The sequence below is a fragment of the Oreochromis niloticus genome, linkage group LG17, assembly GCF_001858045.2.
Source record: "Oreochromis niloticus isolate F11D_XX linkage group LG17, O_niloticus_UMD_NMBU, whole genome shotgun sequence".
NCBI lineage: Eukaryota > Metazoa > Chordata > Actinopteri > Cichliformes > Cichlidae > Oreochromis > Oreochromis niloticus.
The window spans coordinates 286,031-302,170 of record NC_031981.2 but is presented as its reverse complement, the minus strand read 5'-3'; the positions used below and the strand labels follow the sequence as shown (position 1 = coordinate 302,170).

The following is a 16,140-nucleotide window of genomic DNA, read 5'->3' as shown; positions in this document are numbered from 1 at the left end:
TCAGCTCAAACTGCACGATTGACTCGCAGGGGTTAGAAGTTCATAGGTCACGATGCAGGGTCTCACACTATACGGCCCGATGCTCTGATGCGACCTGAGTGCTCACACTGTGCATCCATAAAATGAAGGTTATAACGGAAAATCTGTCGCTCGCTCTCCCTCTCTGTCTTTCACTCACACAGACTCACACCACCACCATGAACTTTGCTAAATTGCTAATGAAAAACATTGATCAGGCAGCTGTGATTGAGCAGCAGTGTAGATCCAACTATTTTCACGGTTGTTGTGGTCGTGATAATTTTGTGAGGCCACATCGAAAAGACTCAGATGAGCTTTCCAAAGTTCTACAAGTACCTCCATCGCTTGTGTCCAGATCACACGCTGCACTGCTGTGCTGCTCCGTCTTTTTCACCGACATTTATGTGTTTGCGCGTGCGCAGTGTGAGCGGCTGCGGTGACGCCCTCACGACGGTCGGCAGGGTTTGAAATCCTGCCGACCAAGCGATTGATGATCAGGAGCTGGTCGTGAGGTGTTAATCGCTTCTCGTTACCCCACGTATACTACACGATGAACGACGCACGATGAAGGCCAAACTCGGGCTGATCAACAAAACGGTCGCACGACTGAAAAATCGGCTCAAAATGGGCCAAAGATCGCACAGTGTAAGCCCAGCATTAGATGGCTCCAGTTGTATAAGCACTGCAGGTAAATGTTCTGGTAAGCCAATAGTGACACGTTCTCCTGTGTTGTTGTTTGTGCTTCCAGGTGTGGGTCATTATGGCACACTGCCCAGCATTAAGACCATGGGCAACATCTCCCAACATGCCGTGGCACACTCCATTCCCACTTCCCCATCTCATGGCTCTCTGGCTCTGTACAGCACATTCTCCCCTTCTCGTCAGCAGGTTGCTCAAAATCATAGTAGCTCCCACTCTGAGGTTTCTTCGCCCATATTGAGGGGGGATGTGACTCTTGACCGCCGGCACAGGACACACCTTGCGAAGGTAAAGGTCATGGCACAGGAATTCCATTTAAATATTAAGCTTTCATGCAGGATGTTCAATACAAAACAAAGATAGAACCAAAATCCGATGCTCTAGGGTGTGGCTGCTAAACTGTAGCAGAGGCTACTTGGTTTAAACAGTAATAAGTATATGAACAGTGAAGCTGTTTTGCTCGGTCCATACTTGGCATTAACATGGACTGGCTTTAGGGTGTTCCTGAGGAGATAGTAGGTATAAGCAGCACTACAGGAGCATTAACAAATGATATGACAGGTATGACTTGGATAAAGAGGGATATATAAGCAGGGCTGTGAAAGCTAAAAGGCAGGAGGAAAAAAATCAGAAAGAAAAAGGAAAGCGGGAGAAAATGTACGTGTCATGAAATGTGCTTGATAAAGAGGGTGGGAAGCCTCCTCCAGCTCTTCTGTGGAAATAAAAAGGCATTCCCAAGCCAGCCAAGAGATGTACAGTGGCTTGCAAAAGTATTCGGCCCCCTTGAACTTTTCCACATTTTGTCACATTACAGCCACAAACATGAATCAATTTTACTGGAATTCCAGGTGAAAGACCAATACAAAGTGGTGTACACGTGAGAAGTGGAACGAAAATCATACATGATTCCAAACATTTTTTACAAATAAATAACTGCAAAGTGGGGTGTGCGTAATTATTCAGCCCCCTTTGGTCTGAGTGCAGTCAGTTGCCCATAGACATTGCCTGATGAGTGCTAATGACTAAATAGAGTGCACCTGTGTGTAATCTAATGTCAGTACAAATACAGCTGCTCTGTGACGGCCTCAGAGGTTGTCTAAGAGAATATTGGGAGCAACAACACCATGAAGTCCAAAGAACACAGCAGACAGGTCAGGGATAAAGTTATTGAGAAATTTAAAGCAGGCTTAGGCTACAAAAAGATTTCCCAAGCCTTGAACATCCCACGGAGCACTGTTCAAGCCATCATTCAGAAATGGAAGGAGTATGGCACAACTGTAAACCTACCAAGACAAGGCCGTCCACCTAAACTCACAGGCCGAACAAGGGGAGCGCTGATCAGAAATGCAGCCAAGAGGCCCATGGTGACTCTGGACGAGCTGCAGAGATCTACAGCTCAGGTGGGGGAATCTGTCCATAGGACAACTATTAGTTGCGCACTGCACAAAGTTGGCCTTTATGGAAGAGTGGCAAGAAGAAAGCCATTGTTAACAGGAAACCATAAGAAGTCCCGTTTGCAGTTTGCCACAAGCCATGTGGGGGACACAGCAAACATGTGGAAGAAGGTGCTCTGGTCAGATGAGACCAAAATGGAACTTTTTAGCCAAAATGCAAAACGCTATGTGTGGCGGAAAACTAACACTGCACATCACTCTGAACACACCATCCCCACTGTCACATATGGTGGTGGCAGCATCATGCTCTGGGGGTGCTTCTCTTCAGCAGGGACAGGGAAGCTGGTCAGAGTTGATGGGAAGATGGATGGAGCCAAATACAGGGCAATCTTGGAAGAAAACCTCTTGGAGTCTGCAAAAGACTTGAGACTGGGGCGGAGGTTCACCTTCCAGCAGGACAACGACCCTAAACATAAAGCCAGGGCAACAATGGAACGGTTTAAAACAAAACATATCCATGTGTTAGAATGGCCCAGTCAAAGTCCAGATCTAAATCCAATCCAGAATCTGTGGCAAGATCTGAAAACTGCTGTTCACAAACGCTGTCCATCTAATCTGACTGAGCTGGAGCTGTTTTGCAAAGAAGAATGGGCAAAGATTTCAGTCTGTAGATGTGCAAAGCTGGTAGAGACATACCCTAAAAGACTGGCAGCTGTAACTGCAGCAAAAGGTGGTTCTACAAAGTATTGACTCAGGGGGCTGAATAATTACGCACACCCCACTTTGCAGTTATTTATTTGTAAAAAATGTTTGGAATCATGTATGATTTTCGTTCCACTTCTCACGTGTACACCACTTTGTATTGGTCTTTCACCTGGAATTCCAGTAAAATTGATTCATGTTTGTGGCTGTAATGTGACAAAATGTGGAAAAGTTCAAGGGGGCCGAATACTTTTGCAAGCCACTGTAATCTTTGTAGCATGTCATGGGTGTGCCCCAGAGCTTCCTCCCAGTGGGATACGCCTGGAAAACCTCACCTAGGAGTCAGGAGTCATCCAGGAGTCATCCTTGTCAGATGCCTGATCCACTTCTATGGAGGACTATAAAGATGTTTGGATTTCAGAAATATACAAGAGAAAAGTTTAGGAAAAAGAAGAGCGACCAAAACCTTTGGAAAAACTGAATAGCTCACGTCTGACGTTTGTCAACATGTACAGTTTACAGAGTCTTCATACAGCTGAGCAAATATCTCAGTTTTCATTTTCCTGCAGTAGCTATATGTGACAGAGATTAGGAACACTGCCTTAAGTGAATGTGATGAATTCTGTCCTCATCTAGTACGGATACACACCTGATCGACGATCCATTGCAGTTGGCATCCCATCTCAGACTATCACTCCACAGTCTCTGCAAGGCAAGACGGTAAGCAACACCATGACATTCATCGTGTGCTCTGCATGTGCTTCCAATATTAAAGAAGAGTGAGATCTGTGTTTTGGTTTGATCATCTATAAAATGATGATGAGAAAACATTTTGCAGTGGTTTCTACACAGCTGTGTGCAGTTCAGTTTTGGCACAGTGGTGTGTTGTTTTATTTTAATGGGTGCCAGTCTACATCGTGTTGGAGTCTTTGTACATCACACCATGAATAGCAATCAAATGAAGAGCTCACTGGCGAGTAAGCCTCTGGTAAAGTCATTAGGTCAACGAGAGCCAGCCACATTTTCAGGAACTAGAGTTCACATGTGTTTAATTTCACTACAGGGTGTGTTATTTGTAGTTTGATTGTCTCATTTCAAGCACATTAAAAGTTTTTGGCTGTCAGTTATATCAGAACAATAATGCCTGCTATGCACTGTAACTGCTCCAGTAAAATCCTCAGGGGGATCATATGACATTTATGCACAAACACAACTGACTATATCTTCATTTTTTAATGTCCAGCAGAGTGTGTGTGTGTGTGTGTGTGTGTGTGTGTGTGTGTGTGTGTGTGTGTGTGTGTCTTTGCTCTAAAGTTGTATCTTAGGCACCATGTGTGGCGACAGTGTGAAGCTCTGAGCTCACATTCCTATTTAATCAACAGAAATATTGTAGCATTTCATACAGTGTCATTCTACTTTCACAATAAGGACTCATCTCGTGTTGATAAATGCATTATCTTGTAATGCTGGAATTATGTTGCCTTTAATTTGTTCTAGCAAATGAGTATTCTGCCAGAAATCCATTGCAGTGGTTCTCCTCTGTGTGTTGCTCTGTGCAGCCGGAGGAGCTGACACTGCTGCTCATCAAGCTTCGCCGGCAGCAGGCGGAGCTCAACAGCCTGCGGGAACACACAGTAGCTCAGCTAATGGCCGTTGGTATGGAAGGGCACAACGCAAAGGTCAGCTCTGAGTGTATGTGTTTGTGCATGCACGTATTTGTGCTTTCCCAGCCAAGCAGTCAAAACACATACTGTGTGCATTTGTGTGTATCTGCAGGAGGACCGCTATTCATTTACTTGTGTCTGGTTTAGACGTCGTGTCTGCTCGGTTTGGAAAAACCTCGTGTTTTGGTTTAAATCATAGACTGTATTTAAAAGATGTCACCTCCATCATTTGGATTTGGCATCTTGATGGCTCGGTGTTATCCTGTAACCACGGCTACGTTGATTTCTTTGTTGCAAAAAGTGACCATATTTTGACAAAAGATGATAGTTCCAAGTTCTCCGCTAAGATTGGCGAGCTGCACGTAGACACAAATGCCAGTTGGTGCTAATTAGCAGACTCATAAGATACTGACTGTCAAATAATTCAAAATTGTTTCTTGAGGTCCCTCAAACTTGGTCTTCATGTTCATGGAATTAGACGGCAATCAGCTGGCTATATTGACTCACCTCCCTAACTTTAAGCACAACCAGCATCCAAAAGGATGAGGTGGAAAAGAATTTACCCACCGCACAGTTCTTATGAAAGGGAAAACTGTCCACAGGGAATCAAACTATTTTTCTAGGAAAACTGTCGGAATTTTAACATGGAAATCTTCGGGAATTGACTAACTTTTGTAACTACTCAAAAGTGGCTAATAGAGGAGCAGCAGTTTGGAGATATATATATATATATATATATATATATATATATATATATATATATATATATATATAATATATATATATATATATATATATATATATATATATATATATATATATATATATATATATATATATATATATATATATATATATATATATATATAAAAAGAGAGAGAGAGCTCCTTTCACAGTATTAGTGTTTATTTTAAAATATTAACCACATTTCCCCCGTTTCCTGGGATCTATATGATTAGTTGAAAAGGTAAAGGTTGCAAAGTTAAAACAAGTTATGAGCGATGAATGTCTGCTGACTTCTTTGATCCACTGAACATAAAACCCACATTTTGTCTGTAATCCAGTTCACTGAGTGGCAATTAGTAGTTTAAGCTTTGTGCAACCAGTGAATGATTTCCTCAACAAATCTTTTACCCAAACTAAACTACTATCTCAGTACATTAAAGAGAACTCTATGCTTACTACTTTTTATTTAAACACAAAGAAACAGTGTCACTGTAGAGTATTGTTGTGGCATTAATGGTGGACGGGTTTGTATTTTGGATGGTGAAGGTTGGTGCATCGATTTACAGGCTTTATTTAACACTTTGCAAAGAGGGTACTACTCCTGTCTGTGGGGCAGAAGCAGAATGCATGGATGCAATAGACCTGATGCATCGAGCAATGTGATATTTGTTGTCTTAAATCAGATCAACATGTGTCGATCCGTTAAAAAAAAACAAACCACTATGCGGGAAGTTGATTATGGCTCTCGGATAAAGAATTCTAATCCCTGAGCCTATGAGTCTTACCTGGTACATAAGGCAGGGTTCTGGAGCTGATGTGGGTTGGGGACTCGCCCAGTCCTAACTACCTCCAAATCATCCAGGTGTCTTCCCTCCAGAAAAGAAAAGAAAAGAAAAGAAAACTCGAATAGCCAAACCCTATCAGTCCCACCTGTAGCTCCCCCGTGGATCGTGGCACTTGTAATTTCTGGGATTATTTTAGTAGCCTTGACAGCAGGCTCCAAGGAAAGGTTATTTTTGAATGCCAGGGCAGCCTGTACGAGCTATTTACAGGAATAAAGAATAATGCTCAGACTATTACCGTTACTATTTCACAAAAGCTTAAAAGGTCAATTTCCACAATTTAGACTTTAATTGCAGGAAATTTTATCAAAGAAGTTCAAATTCAAATTTTATTTGTCACACACACACAACCATACACAGTATGACATAGGGGTGAAATGCTTGTAGCTGTACAATGCCCGACCATTAAATGACAGAAAAAAGTTTTACAGTATTTACAATTTACAGGTTACTACAAATTTACAAATTAACTTAGAAATTTACAGTAAAAAATGTGCAAATAGCAGAAAGAGATTATAAAGATTATAAATTATAGGAAATGTGTGGTGGTGCGTGTGTTAATGTGATGTGTGTGAGAGTCCAGTCCTACACCTGGTTCAGGGCCCGGATAGCCTGGGGAAGAAGCTCCTCCTCATTCTCTCTGTTTTGGCCTTAAGGGAGCGGAAGCGCTTCCCAGACCTCAACAGTGAGAAAAGTCCATTGTTGGGATGGGAGAGGTCCATCATAATCTTCCTAGCTTTGGACTTGCACCGCTTGGTGTAGATGGACAGCAGGTCAGGGAGCTCTGATTGAATGATGCGTTCAGCAGGAGACGAAGCAAACAAACAAAATCAAATAGTAAAAATCACAAAACAATCATCAAATCACTTGAATACTTATCTAACTAACCTACTCTGAGCTAATGCTGACTTTGTTCTTATCTTTGGTGAGGAGAGCTTGAAGGAAGGATGAGCACAACTAGGCCCAAAGATACACTTATCCCCATGATAATCACCCAACAGGAAAGCAGCATTCAGTCGAAGTGTGATGGGATCATTTCGACCATCTAACACGGCAAAAATGAGCAGATGAAAAGACAAAATCCCAAAGTCGATTCACAGGTTCACAGGTTGGACTTTGGTTCCCCCTCTAGCGTCTCTGTGGGAAGATTAAACAGTGACTCTTTAGATCCAATGTTCTGAACTGCTCATCGCACAGAAGACTAAAGGAAGACCCTCGAATCTCTTTTACACCCCACATTATACCTGCTCACCCGTCCTCCACCTTCCTTCAACGGACGTCACATCTTCACATTTTGGTCGTCTAATAAAGTTGTCGACGTAATCATCCGATGTCCACCTCATCTATCTGACTTACATGGTTTAACACAAAGTCTAAACTTTAAAATCAGTAAATAATTTCATTACATTTTCTTTGTTATTCTTAACATAAAGAATTCACGTTTAAACATTCAGTAACATAATCCCTTCTTAATTCAAATACAGAGGAATACTTTGTTTTAGTTTTTAAAACGGTAAATATTTAGCTGTGATGGTCACACGATACGTGCATGACGAGTTCTGCTTTGAGCCCATCAGTATGTTATGTTTTATCTGTCTTCTTTTATGTATTGAAGATCAAGAAAGTTATTCCACGCTGCGTGTGGCGTGACAGATATTCCACCGTCAGGCCGTGAATTTAGTTTGTAGGCCTGAACTTACTGCGGTGCGTGAGCTCAAGCGTTTCAAACTATAAAACTGTACAGGATGCGAGTGAGGCCCCACAACGCAGACTGTGATAAACTAAAGACAAGTCATTAATTCATCAAGTGTGGGTATCCACAGACGCTAAAACACACACTAGGGCTGTGGGACACTGGAGTGCTGAAGTGACAGCCGGACAGAACTTAACTAACCACAAGGCACGCAAGCCGAAGGACGAGCAAAAATAAGATGGGAAGTACAGAACACGGACAGAAAGGGAAAACGGAGCTAGAACTGACACAGAGACATAAAGATGAACACAACACAAGCAGGAACTGGCTAAGACTAAGAAACTAAACCAAAAAAACACTGGAAATGCTAAACTCAGTCTACGAGAGCAGAAGTTTAAGGAAGAACACATGAAACATTAAACACATCAGGAATGAGCATGGAATATCGAAACAAACACTAGAAAGCCACAAACATTTGGAGAGCGGACCCAGGAACATGACAAAAATAGATGTCAGATTATAATATGCGTTAATTTAATGACTTATGCGGACAGTTTGCTGAGCGAGTTTGTGTTTATTCGGTTTAAATCGAGCTCTGGTTCGTTTTCCCTGCTGCAATTGGTTTGTGCAAGTGTGAACACAGAAATGGCACTGGGTTGTGGACCAGAACCACCACACCAAGACGCTTTGGAAGACATGCTCTCGGTACGGTCCCAAATGAACTCCAGAGTGGTGCATTTATGGTGCGAATGTGATCTGAACAAAACACCAAGTGAACCAAATTATAAGTTTGAGCTAAAAACGACCCGTAGCCAAATATGCTTTGTATTCTCAGTGCAGGAAAGTACTATAGATCACGGCAAATGTACATAAATGCTTTGTGTTCTCCAACAGTCCAGAACACGGCACCTTCTTCCTGTGTTTAGTTTTGTTGCTCCCGCCCCAGACACATCTGGCCAATGAGTGGGCTGAACATTCAATTCAATTCAATTCAATTCAATTTTATTTATATAGCGCCAAATCACAACAAAAGTCGCCTCAAGGCGCTTTATATTGTACAGTAGATCGCACAATAATAAATACAGAGAAAAACCCAACAATCATATGACCCCCTATGAGCAAGCACTTTGGCGACAGTGGGAAGGAAAAACTCCCTTTTAACAGGAAGAAACCTCCTGCAGAACCAGGCTCAGGGAGGGGCGGGGCCATCTGCTGCGCCCTGTTGGGGTGAGAGAAGGAAGACAGGATAAAGACATGCTGTGGAAGAGAGACAGAGATTAATAACAGATATGATTCGATGCAGAGAGGTCTGTTAACACATAGTGAGTGAGAAAGGTGACTGGAAAGGAAAAACTCAATGCATCATGGGAATCCCCGGCAGCCTACGTCTATTGCAGCATAACTAAGGGAGGATTCAGGGTCACCTGGTCCAGCCCTAACTATATGCTTTGGCAAAAAGGAAAGTTTGAAGCCTAATCTTGAAAGTAGAGATAGTGTCTGTCTCCTGAATCCAAACTGGAAGCTGGTTCCACAGAAGAGGGGCCTGAAAACTGAAGGCTCTGCCTCCCATTCTACTTTTAAATACTCTAGGAACAACAAGTAGGCCTGCAGTGTGAGAGCGAAGTGCTCTAATAGGGTGATATGGTACTACAAGGTCATTAAGATAAGATGGGGCCTGATTATTTAAGACCTTGTATGTGAGGAGCAGGATTTTGAATTCAATTCTGGATTTAACAGGAAGCCAATGAAGGGAAGCCAATACAGGAGAAATATGCTCTCTCTTTCTAGTCCCTGTCAGGACTCTTGCTGCAGCATTTTGGATTAACTGAAGGCTTTTCAGGGAGTTTTTAGGACATCCTGATAATAAAGAATTACAGTAGTCCAGCCTGGAAGTAATAAATGCATGAACTAGTTTTTCAGCATCACTCTGAGACAGGATATTTCTAATTTTAGAGATGTTGCACAAATGGAAGAAAGCAGTCTTACATATTTGTTTAATATGTGCGTTGAAGGACATGTCCTGGTCAAAAATGACTCCAAGGTTCCTCACAGCATCACTGGAGGCCAAGGTAATGCCATCCAGAGTAAGAATCTGCTTAGATACCATATTTCTAAGATTTTCAGGGCCGAGTACAATAACCTCAGTTTGATCTGAATTAAGAAGCAGAAAGTTAGCGGCCATCCAGGTCTTTATGTCTTTAAGACATTCCTGCAGTTTAACTAATTGGTCTGTGTTACCTGGCTTCATGGATAGATAGAGCTGCGTGTCATCTGCATAGCAGTGTAAATGTATGCTATGTCTTCTAATGATGCTGCCTAAGGGAAGCATGTATAATGTAAACAGAATTGGTCCTAGCACTGAACCCTGTGGAACTCCATAATTGACCTTAGTGTGTGAAGAGGACTCTCCATTTACATGTACAAATTGGAGTCTATTAGATAGATATGATACAAACCACTGCAGCACAGTACCTGTAATACCTACAGCATGTTCTAATCGCTCTAATAGGATATTATGGTCAACAGTATCGAACGCAGCACTGAGGTCTAGCAGGACAAGCACAGAGATGAGTCCACTGTCAGAGGCCATAAGAAGATCATTTGTAACCTTCACTAAAGCTGTTTCTGTGCTGTGATGAGCTCTGAAACCTGACTGAAACTCTTCAAATAAGCCATTCCTCTGCAGATGATCTGTTAGCTGTTTGACAACTACTCTTTCAAGGATGTTTGATATGAAAGGAAGGTTGGAGATTGGCCTATAATTAGCTAAGACAGCTGGGTCTAGAGATGCTTTTTAAGTAAAGGTTTAACTACAGCCAGCTTGAAGGCCTGTGGTACATAGCTGATTATTAGAGATGGGTTGATCATATTTAAGATTGAAGAATTAATTAATGGCAGGACTTCTTTGAGCAGTTTTGTAGGAATGGGGTCTAAAAGACACGTTGATGGTTTGGAGGAAGTAATTATTGAAGTTAACTCAGAAAGATCAATTGGAGAAAAAGAGTCTAACTTAACATCGATGGTACTAAAAGCAGCTGTAGATAATATTACATCTGTGGGATGATTATTGGTAATTTTTTCTCTAATGATAAAAATTTTATTTGTGAAGAAGTTCATGAAGTCATTACTAGTTAACGTTAAAGGGATGGTTGGCTCAGTAGAGCTCTGACTGTTTGTCAGCCTGGCTACAGTGCTGAAGAGAAACCTGGGGTTGTTCTTATTTTCTTCAATCAGTGATGAATAGTAAGATGTTCTGGCTTTGCGGAGGGCTTTCTTATAAAGCAGCAAACTATTTCTCCAGGCTAAATGATGATCCTCTAAATTTGTGACACGCCATTTCCTCTCCAGCTTACGCGTTATCTGCTTTAGGCTACATGTTTGAGAATTATACCACGGAGTCAGGTACTTCTGATTTGAGACCTTAGTTTTCACAGGAGCTACAGTATCCAGAGTCGTACGTAGTGAGGAGGTAAAATTATTAACAAGATAATCGACCTCTGTTGGAGTAGCGTTCAGATAGCTGCTCTGCTCTACAGGGAGTGCAGAATTATTAGGCAAGTTGTATTTTTGAGGAATAATTTTATTATTGAACAACAACCATGTTCTCAATGAACCTAAAAAACTCATTAATATCAAAGCTGAATGTTTTTGGAAGTAGTTTTTAGTTTTAGCTATTTTAGGGGGATATCTGTGTGTGCAGGTGACTATTACTGTGCATAATTATTAGGCAACTTAACAAAAAACAAATATATACCCATTTCAATTATTTATTTTTACCAGTGAAACCAATATAACATCTCCACATTCACAAATATACATTTCTGACATTCAAAAACAAAACAAAAACAAATCAGCGACCAATATAGCCACCTTTCTTTGCAAGGACACTCAAAAGCCTGCCATCCATGGATTCTGTCAGTGTTTTGATCTGTTCACCATCAACATTGCGTGCAGCAGCAACCACAGCCTCCCAGACACTGTTCAGAGAGGTGTACTGAAGGAGTTTGCAAAGAAAAGCGTCTGGACTTCTTTAAGTTGCTTGAAGACGTTTCACCTCTCATCCGAGAAGCTTCTTCAGTTCTAAGGTCAAATGGCCGAGAGTCCCAGATTTAAACCCAGTGGGAGTTTCCCCCCAAGGAGGGACGAAGGACTCCCTGGTGATCCTCTAATCACATGCGCCAAGGTGTGAAAGCGGGTGTGGGACCTAATCAGCCAGGGTTTCGGGTGAGCCCATTGTGAAACCTGGCCCCACCTTGTCATGTGAATTCCTGAGGTCAGATGGCCCAGGATGTGAGTGGGCGTTAAGGCGTCTGGGGAGGGAACTCAAAACTGGATTATAGATGGCAGACAGTTGGTGTCGTAAACCACCGCCTCTGTTCAGAGATGGTCGCTCACAGTGGACATAGATGGCCTCTTTCACTCCTCTTTCAAACCATCTGTCCTCTCTGTCCAATATGTGAACATTGGCATCCTCGAAAGAGTGACCTTTATCCTTAAGATGCAGATGGACTGCTGAGTCTTGTCCTGTGGAGGTGGCTCTTCTATGTTGTGCCATGCGCTTGTGAAGTGGCTGTTTGGTCTCTCCAATGTAGAGGTCTGGGCATTCCTCGCTGCACTGTACAGCATACACCACGTTGTTCAGTCTGTGTTTTGGAGTTTTGTCTTTCGGGTGAACCAGTTTGTGTCTGAGTGTGTTGCTGGGTCTGAAGTACACTGGGATGTCGTGCTTGGAGAAAACTCTCCTGAGTTTCTCTGATACACCGGCTACATAGGGGATGACAATGTTGTTGCGTCTGTCTTTCTTATCCTCCCTCGCTGGTGTCTGATCTTCTTTTCTGTGCCTCTTTGCTGACTTTATGAACGCCCAGTTAGGATAACCGCATGTTTTCAGTGCTTCCTTTACGTGTGTGTGTTCCTTCTTTTTCCCCTCAGGCTTGGAGGGAACATGTTCTGCCCGGTGGTGTAGGGTCCTAATTACTCCAAGTTTGTGTTCCAGAGGGTGATGGGAGTCAAAGAGGAGGTACTGGTCCGTGTGTGTGGGCTTCCGGTAAACTTCAATGTTGAGGTTGCCATTCTCTTCAATGTGCACCGCGCAGTCCAGGAAAGGCAAACAGTTATCCTTTGTGTCTTCCCTGGTGAACTTGATGTTTTTATCCACAGCATTAATGTGTGCAGTGAAGGATTCCACTTCTTGTGTCTTGATTTTGACCCAGGTGTCGTCTACATATCTGTACCAGTGGCTGGGTACTCTCCCTTTAAAAGAGCCAAGAGCCTTTCTTTCCACTTCCTCCATGTAAAGGTGGCTACAATAGGTGACACAGGGGAGCCCATGGCACAGCCATGTTTTTGTCTGTAGAAGCCTTCGTTGTATTTGTTGTTCACATACTTCAAATACTGCTTTTGGGCACTCCAGTGATGTTGCAGCTCTGAAATATGGCCAAACTGGTGGCAAGTGGCATCTTGGCAGCTGCACGCTTGACTTTTCTCAGTTCATGGGCAGTTATTTTGCGCCTTGGTTTTTCCACACGCTTCTTGCGACCCTGTTGACTATTTTCAATGAAACGCTTGATTGTTCGATGATCACGCTTCAGAAGCTTTGCAATTTTAAGACTGCTGCATCCCTCTGCAAGATATCTCACTATTTTTGACTTTTCTGAGCCTGTCAAGTCCTTCTTTTGACCCATTTTGCCAAAGGAAAGGAAGTTGCCTAATAATTATGCACACCTGATATAGGGTGTTGATGTCATTAGACCACACCCCTTCTCATTTCAGAGATGCACATCACCTGATATGCTTAATTGGTAGTAGGCTTTCGAGCCTATACAGCTTGGAGTAAGACAACATGCATGAAGAGGATGATGTGGACAAAATACTCATTTGCCTAATAATTCTGCACTCCCTGTATGTTGGTACAGGGCATTGAAGATGATAACAGTGGGTGGATTATATTCTTAAACTTAGTTACAGCGCTTTCAGAAAGACATCTACTGTGATAAAGTCTCCTCCCCACTGATGTGTAATCAATTATTGTAAATGTAAATGTTATCAGGAAATGATCAGACAGCAGAGGGTTTTCAGGAAACACTGTTAAATGTTCAGTTTCTATGCCATATGTTAAAACAAGATCTAGAGTGTGATTAAAGTGGTGGGTGGGTTCTTTTACATTCTGAGAGAAGCCAATTGAGTCTAATAACAGATTAAATGCCATGTTGAGGCTGTCATTTTTAGCATCTACATGGATGTTAAAATCACCCACAATAATTATTTTATCTGAGCTGAGCACTAAATCAGATAAAAAGTCTGAGAAATCAGAGAGAAACTCTGTGTAAGGCCCAGGTGGACGATAGATGATAACAAGTAAGACTGGTTTCTGAGTTTTACAGCTGGGGTGGACGAGGCTAAGCATCAGGCTTTCAAATGAATTAAAAGTCTGTCTGGGTCTTTGGTTGATTAATAGGCTGGTGGCATTCCCACGTGGTTTGTAGTGTCGCATTTTGGTTTGCTTGGAGTTCGCGTGAATTTTTCCTTGTGTGAAAGTTTACAAATTCATCAGCTGATTGGGACCAGAATAAATAAGTGAAAGCTCTAAAAACCAAAGACAATAAAATGTGACTTTTACATTTTTACATCACTGTCACCTTGTTACTGGGCAGGTGAGGTCAAGACCTATTTAAAATTTAGAGAGTATGCGTACAAAAGCAAAGCCACAGCCTGATTTAATGTGGCACTGGATCTCATCCAGTTTTTCAAATAACCAAAAGTTTAAGTTTGAAAAGGATGGAGTTGGACTGCCAATTCCAACAAGTAAGTCAGGTGGTGAAGAATGAAAATGCTCTGTGAGTTGGTATAAAGGGGAACCCAGCTGCCATCTCGCCCATGCACATGCCTCCAGATGTTCCAGTAGAACAAATTTCACAACCATGTGAAAAATGTCCGTAATGCTCCTGACAAACTGCAACTCCAAGTTTTTACAAAAATGCGTGTAATATAGACCTCGGTGATGTTTGTGCAGTGTTTCACCGAATTCTGAGTCACGACCGTTACGTCTGCACTGAAATCCTGCCGAACTGGAGCCGTGTTCAAACAGAGTGACTGCTCTATCATGTAGCAAACAGATTCATACAGATTATGTTGAGTGATATTTTTACTGATTACTCATTACCAACTATTATTAAATTCTTACTCTGATCATTGCAACGAAGCCATAATGCTATTTAGGGATGATTATACATAAACTGAGGTTAATATTCAAATTCTTTGTAGTCATTCTCTCTCTCTTCCGTTTTTGTTAACTCTTCTTCTCTAACTTTGTCTTTTCCTTTCCTGCTTTTGCCTCACTACTAATGTGTCTACCAAACTTTTCCTATTTCTTCTCTCCTTCCTTCTTGGCTGCTGAAGACTGATGTTCTCTTCCATCATCTCCAGAGGAACCTTATATACCTGGAAAGTCAGGTGAGCACTCTGCTCCTCTTGTCTTAAATCAAATAAAACATTTTGTGAGTCATGGGAACCCACATCCAGTTTTCACTTACTGGAAGAGAACATTTGCTTGTTTCTAGAAAGTTTTCTGTAAATGTACACACATTTACAATTATTTATTTTATTCTCTATTTCTGCTTTATTTCTTTGCATGTTTATTCAGAATCTTTCATTCTGAAGCTGAAATTGCAAACTTACTGCAGCATTTGTGGCACTTTTGCTCACTTTTGCTTTGTTGTGTGGGCTAATTTGTAGATAGCTGTTGGGTTCAGTGACATTAAGTATGTATGAAGTTTGAAGCTCAACTTGCAAAGACTTGAAACTGGTTGCGAATCATATATGAGTATGAAGTCTATATTATAATGCAGCTACTCGTTTGAATCAGCAGTTTGTGAAGCTATAAACACTACATTATAAACACTACACTACTGTTAACTTATTCCTTGTAAGAAGCACTTTCTTACTGTGATGCAGTTATGTTGGATTATCATTATTTACTTTGATTCCAGATTTCAGTTGGATCTTTAAAAAAAAAAGTCTGAACCTGTAGTGATATTTATCACCAGGTTTTATGTTTTTTGATGACCTGCACACAGTGGGCTATTTAAGATCTGCTTTTGTAGTTTATTTTCAGGACGTTGACATCTCTGAGCACATTCTTCTTCTTCAGCATGCTCATCCTTCTGGACTAATTGCTGGGAAAACAAAATCTGTTGGCAGGTTGCACATGTCATACCAGGATCAGGCATCTAAATGTGCTGTTTATTTTCAGCCTGTTTGGTAGGACTAGCCTTCCCTCTATTATTGAACAGGACTGCTCAGTGCTGAAAAGGTCATGTCCTTCTGTGAAAACATAGTCTTTGTGGAAGGGAGTTATTTTCAGTTTTCTTACAGTTATTCTCTGCCTTTATCTTTGCCTCACA

General features: G+C 41.7%; 1 protein-coding gene across 15 annotated transcripts in view; it reads left to right on the top strand.

The window, feature by feature from the left end:
- The window catches only part of LOC100703570 (pleckstrin homology domain-containing family A member 5), a 173,539-nt gene that overhangs the window by 131,755 nt on the left and 25,644 nt on the right, over positions 1-16,140 (top strand). For 11 of the 15 annotated variants that reach the window (XR_003214527.1, XM_019346466.2, XM_019346460.2 and 8 more), the window contains 4 exons: positions 767-1,005; positions 3,450-3,533; positions 4,373-4,492; positions 15,137-15,190. Coding sequence is in view for 14 of the 15 variants with exons in the window: in XM_019346466.2 (XP_019202011.1) it covers positions 767-1,005; positions 3,450-3,533; positions 4,373-4,492; positions 15,137-15,190 (497 nt within the window). In the remaining variant the exon portion in view is untranslated. The remainder of the gene's footprint in view (positions 1-766; positions 1,006-3,449; positions 3,534-4,372; positions 4,493-15,136; positions 15,191-16,140) is intronic. The other 4 variants (XM_025899618.1, XM_025899617.1, XM_019346462.2 and 1 more) reach the window with 3 other exon arrangements.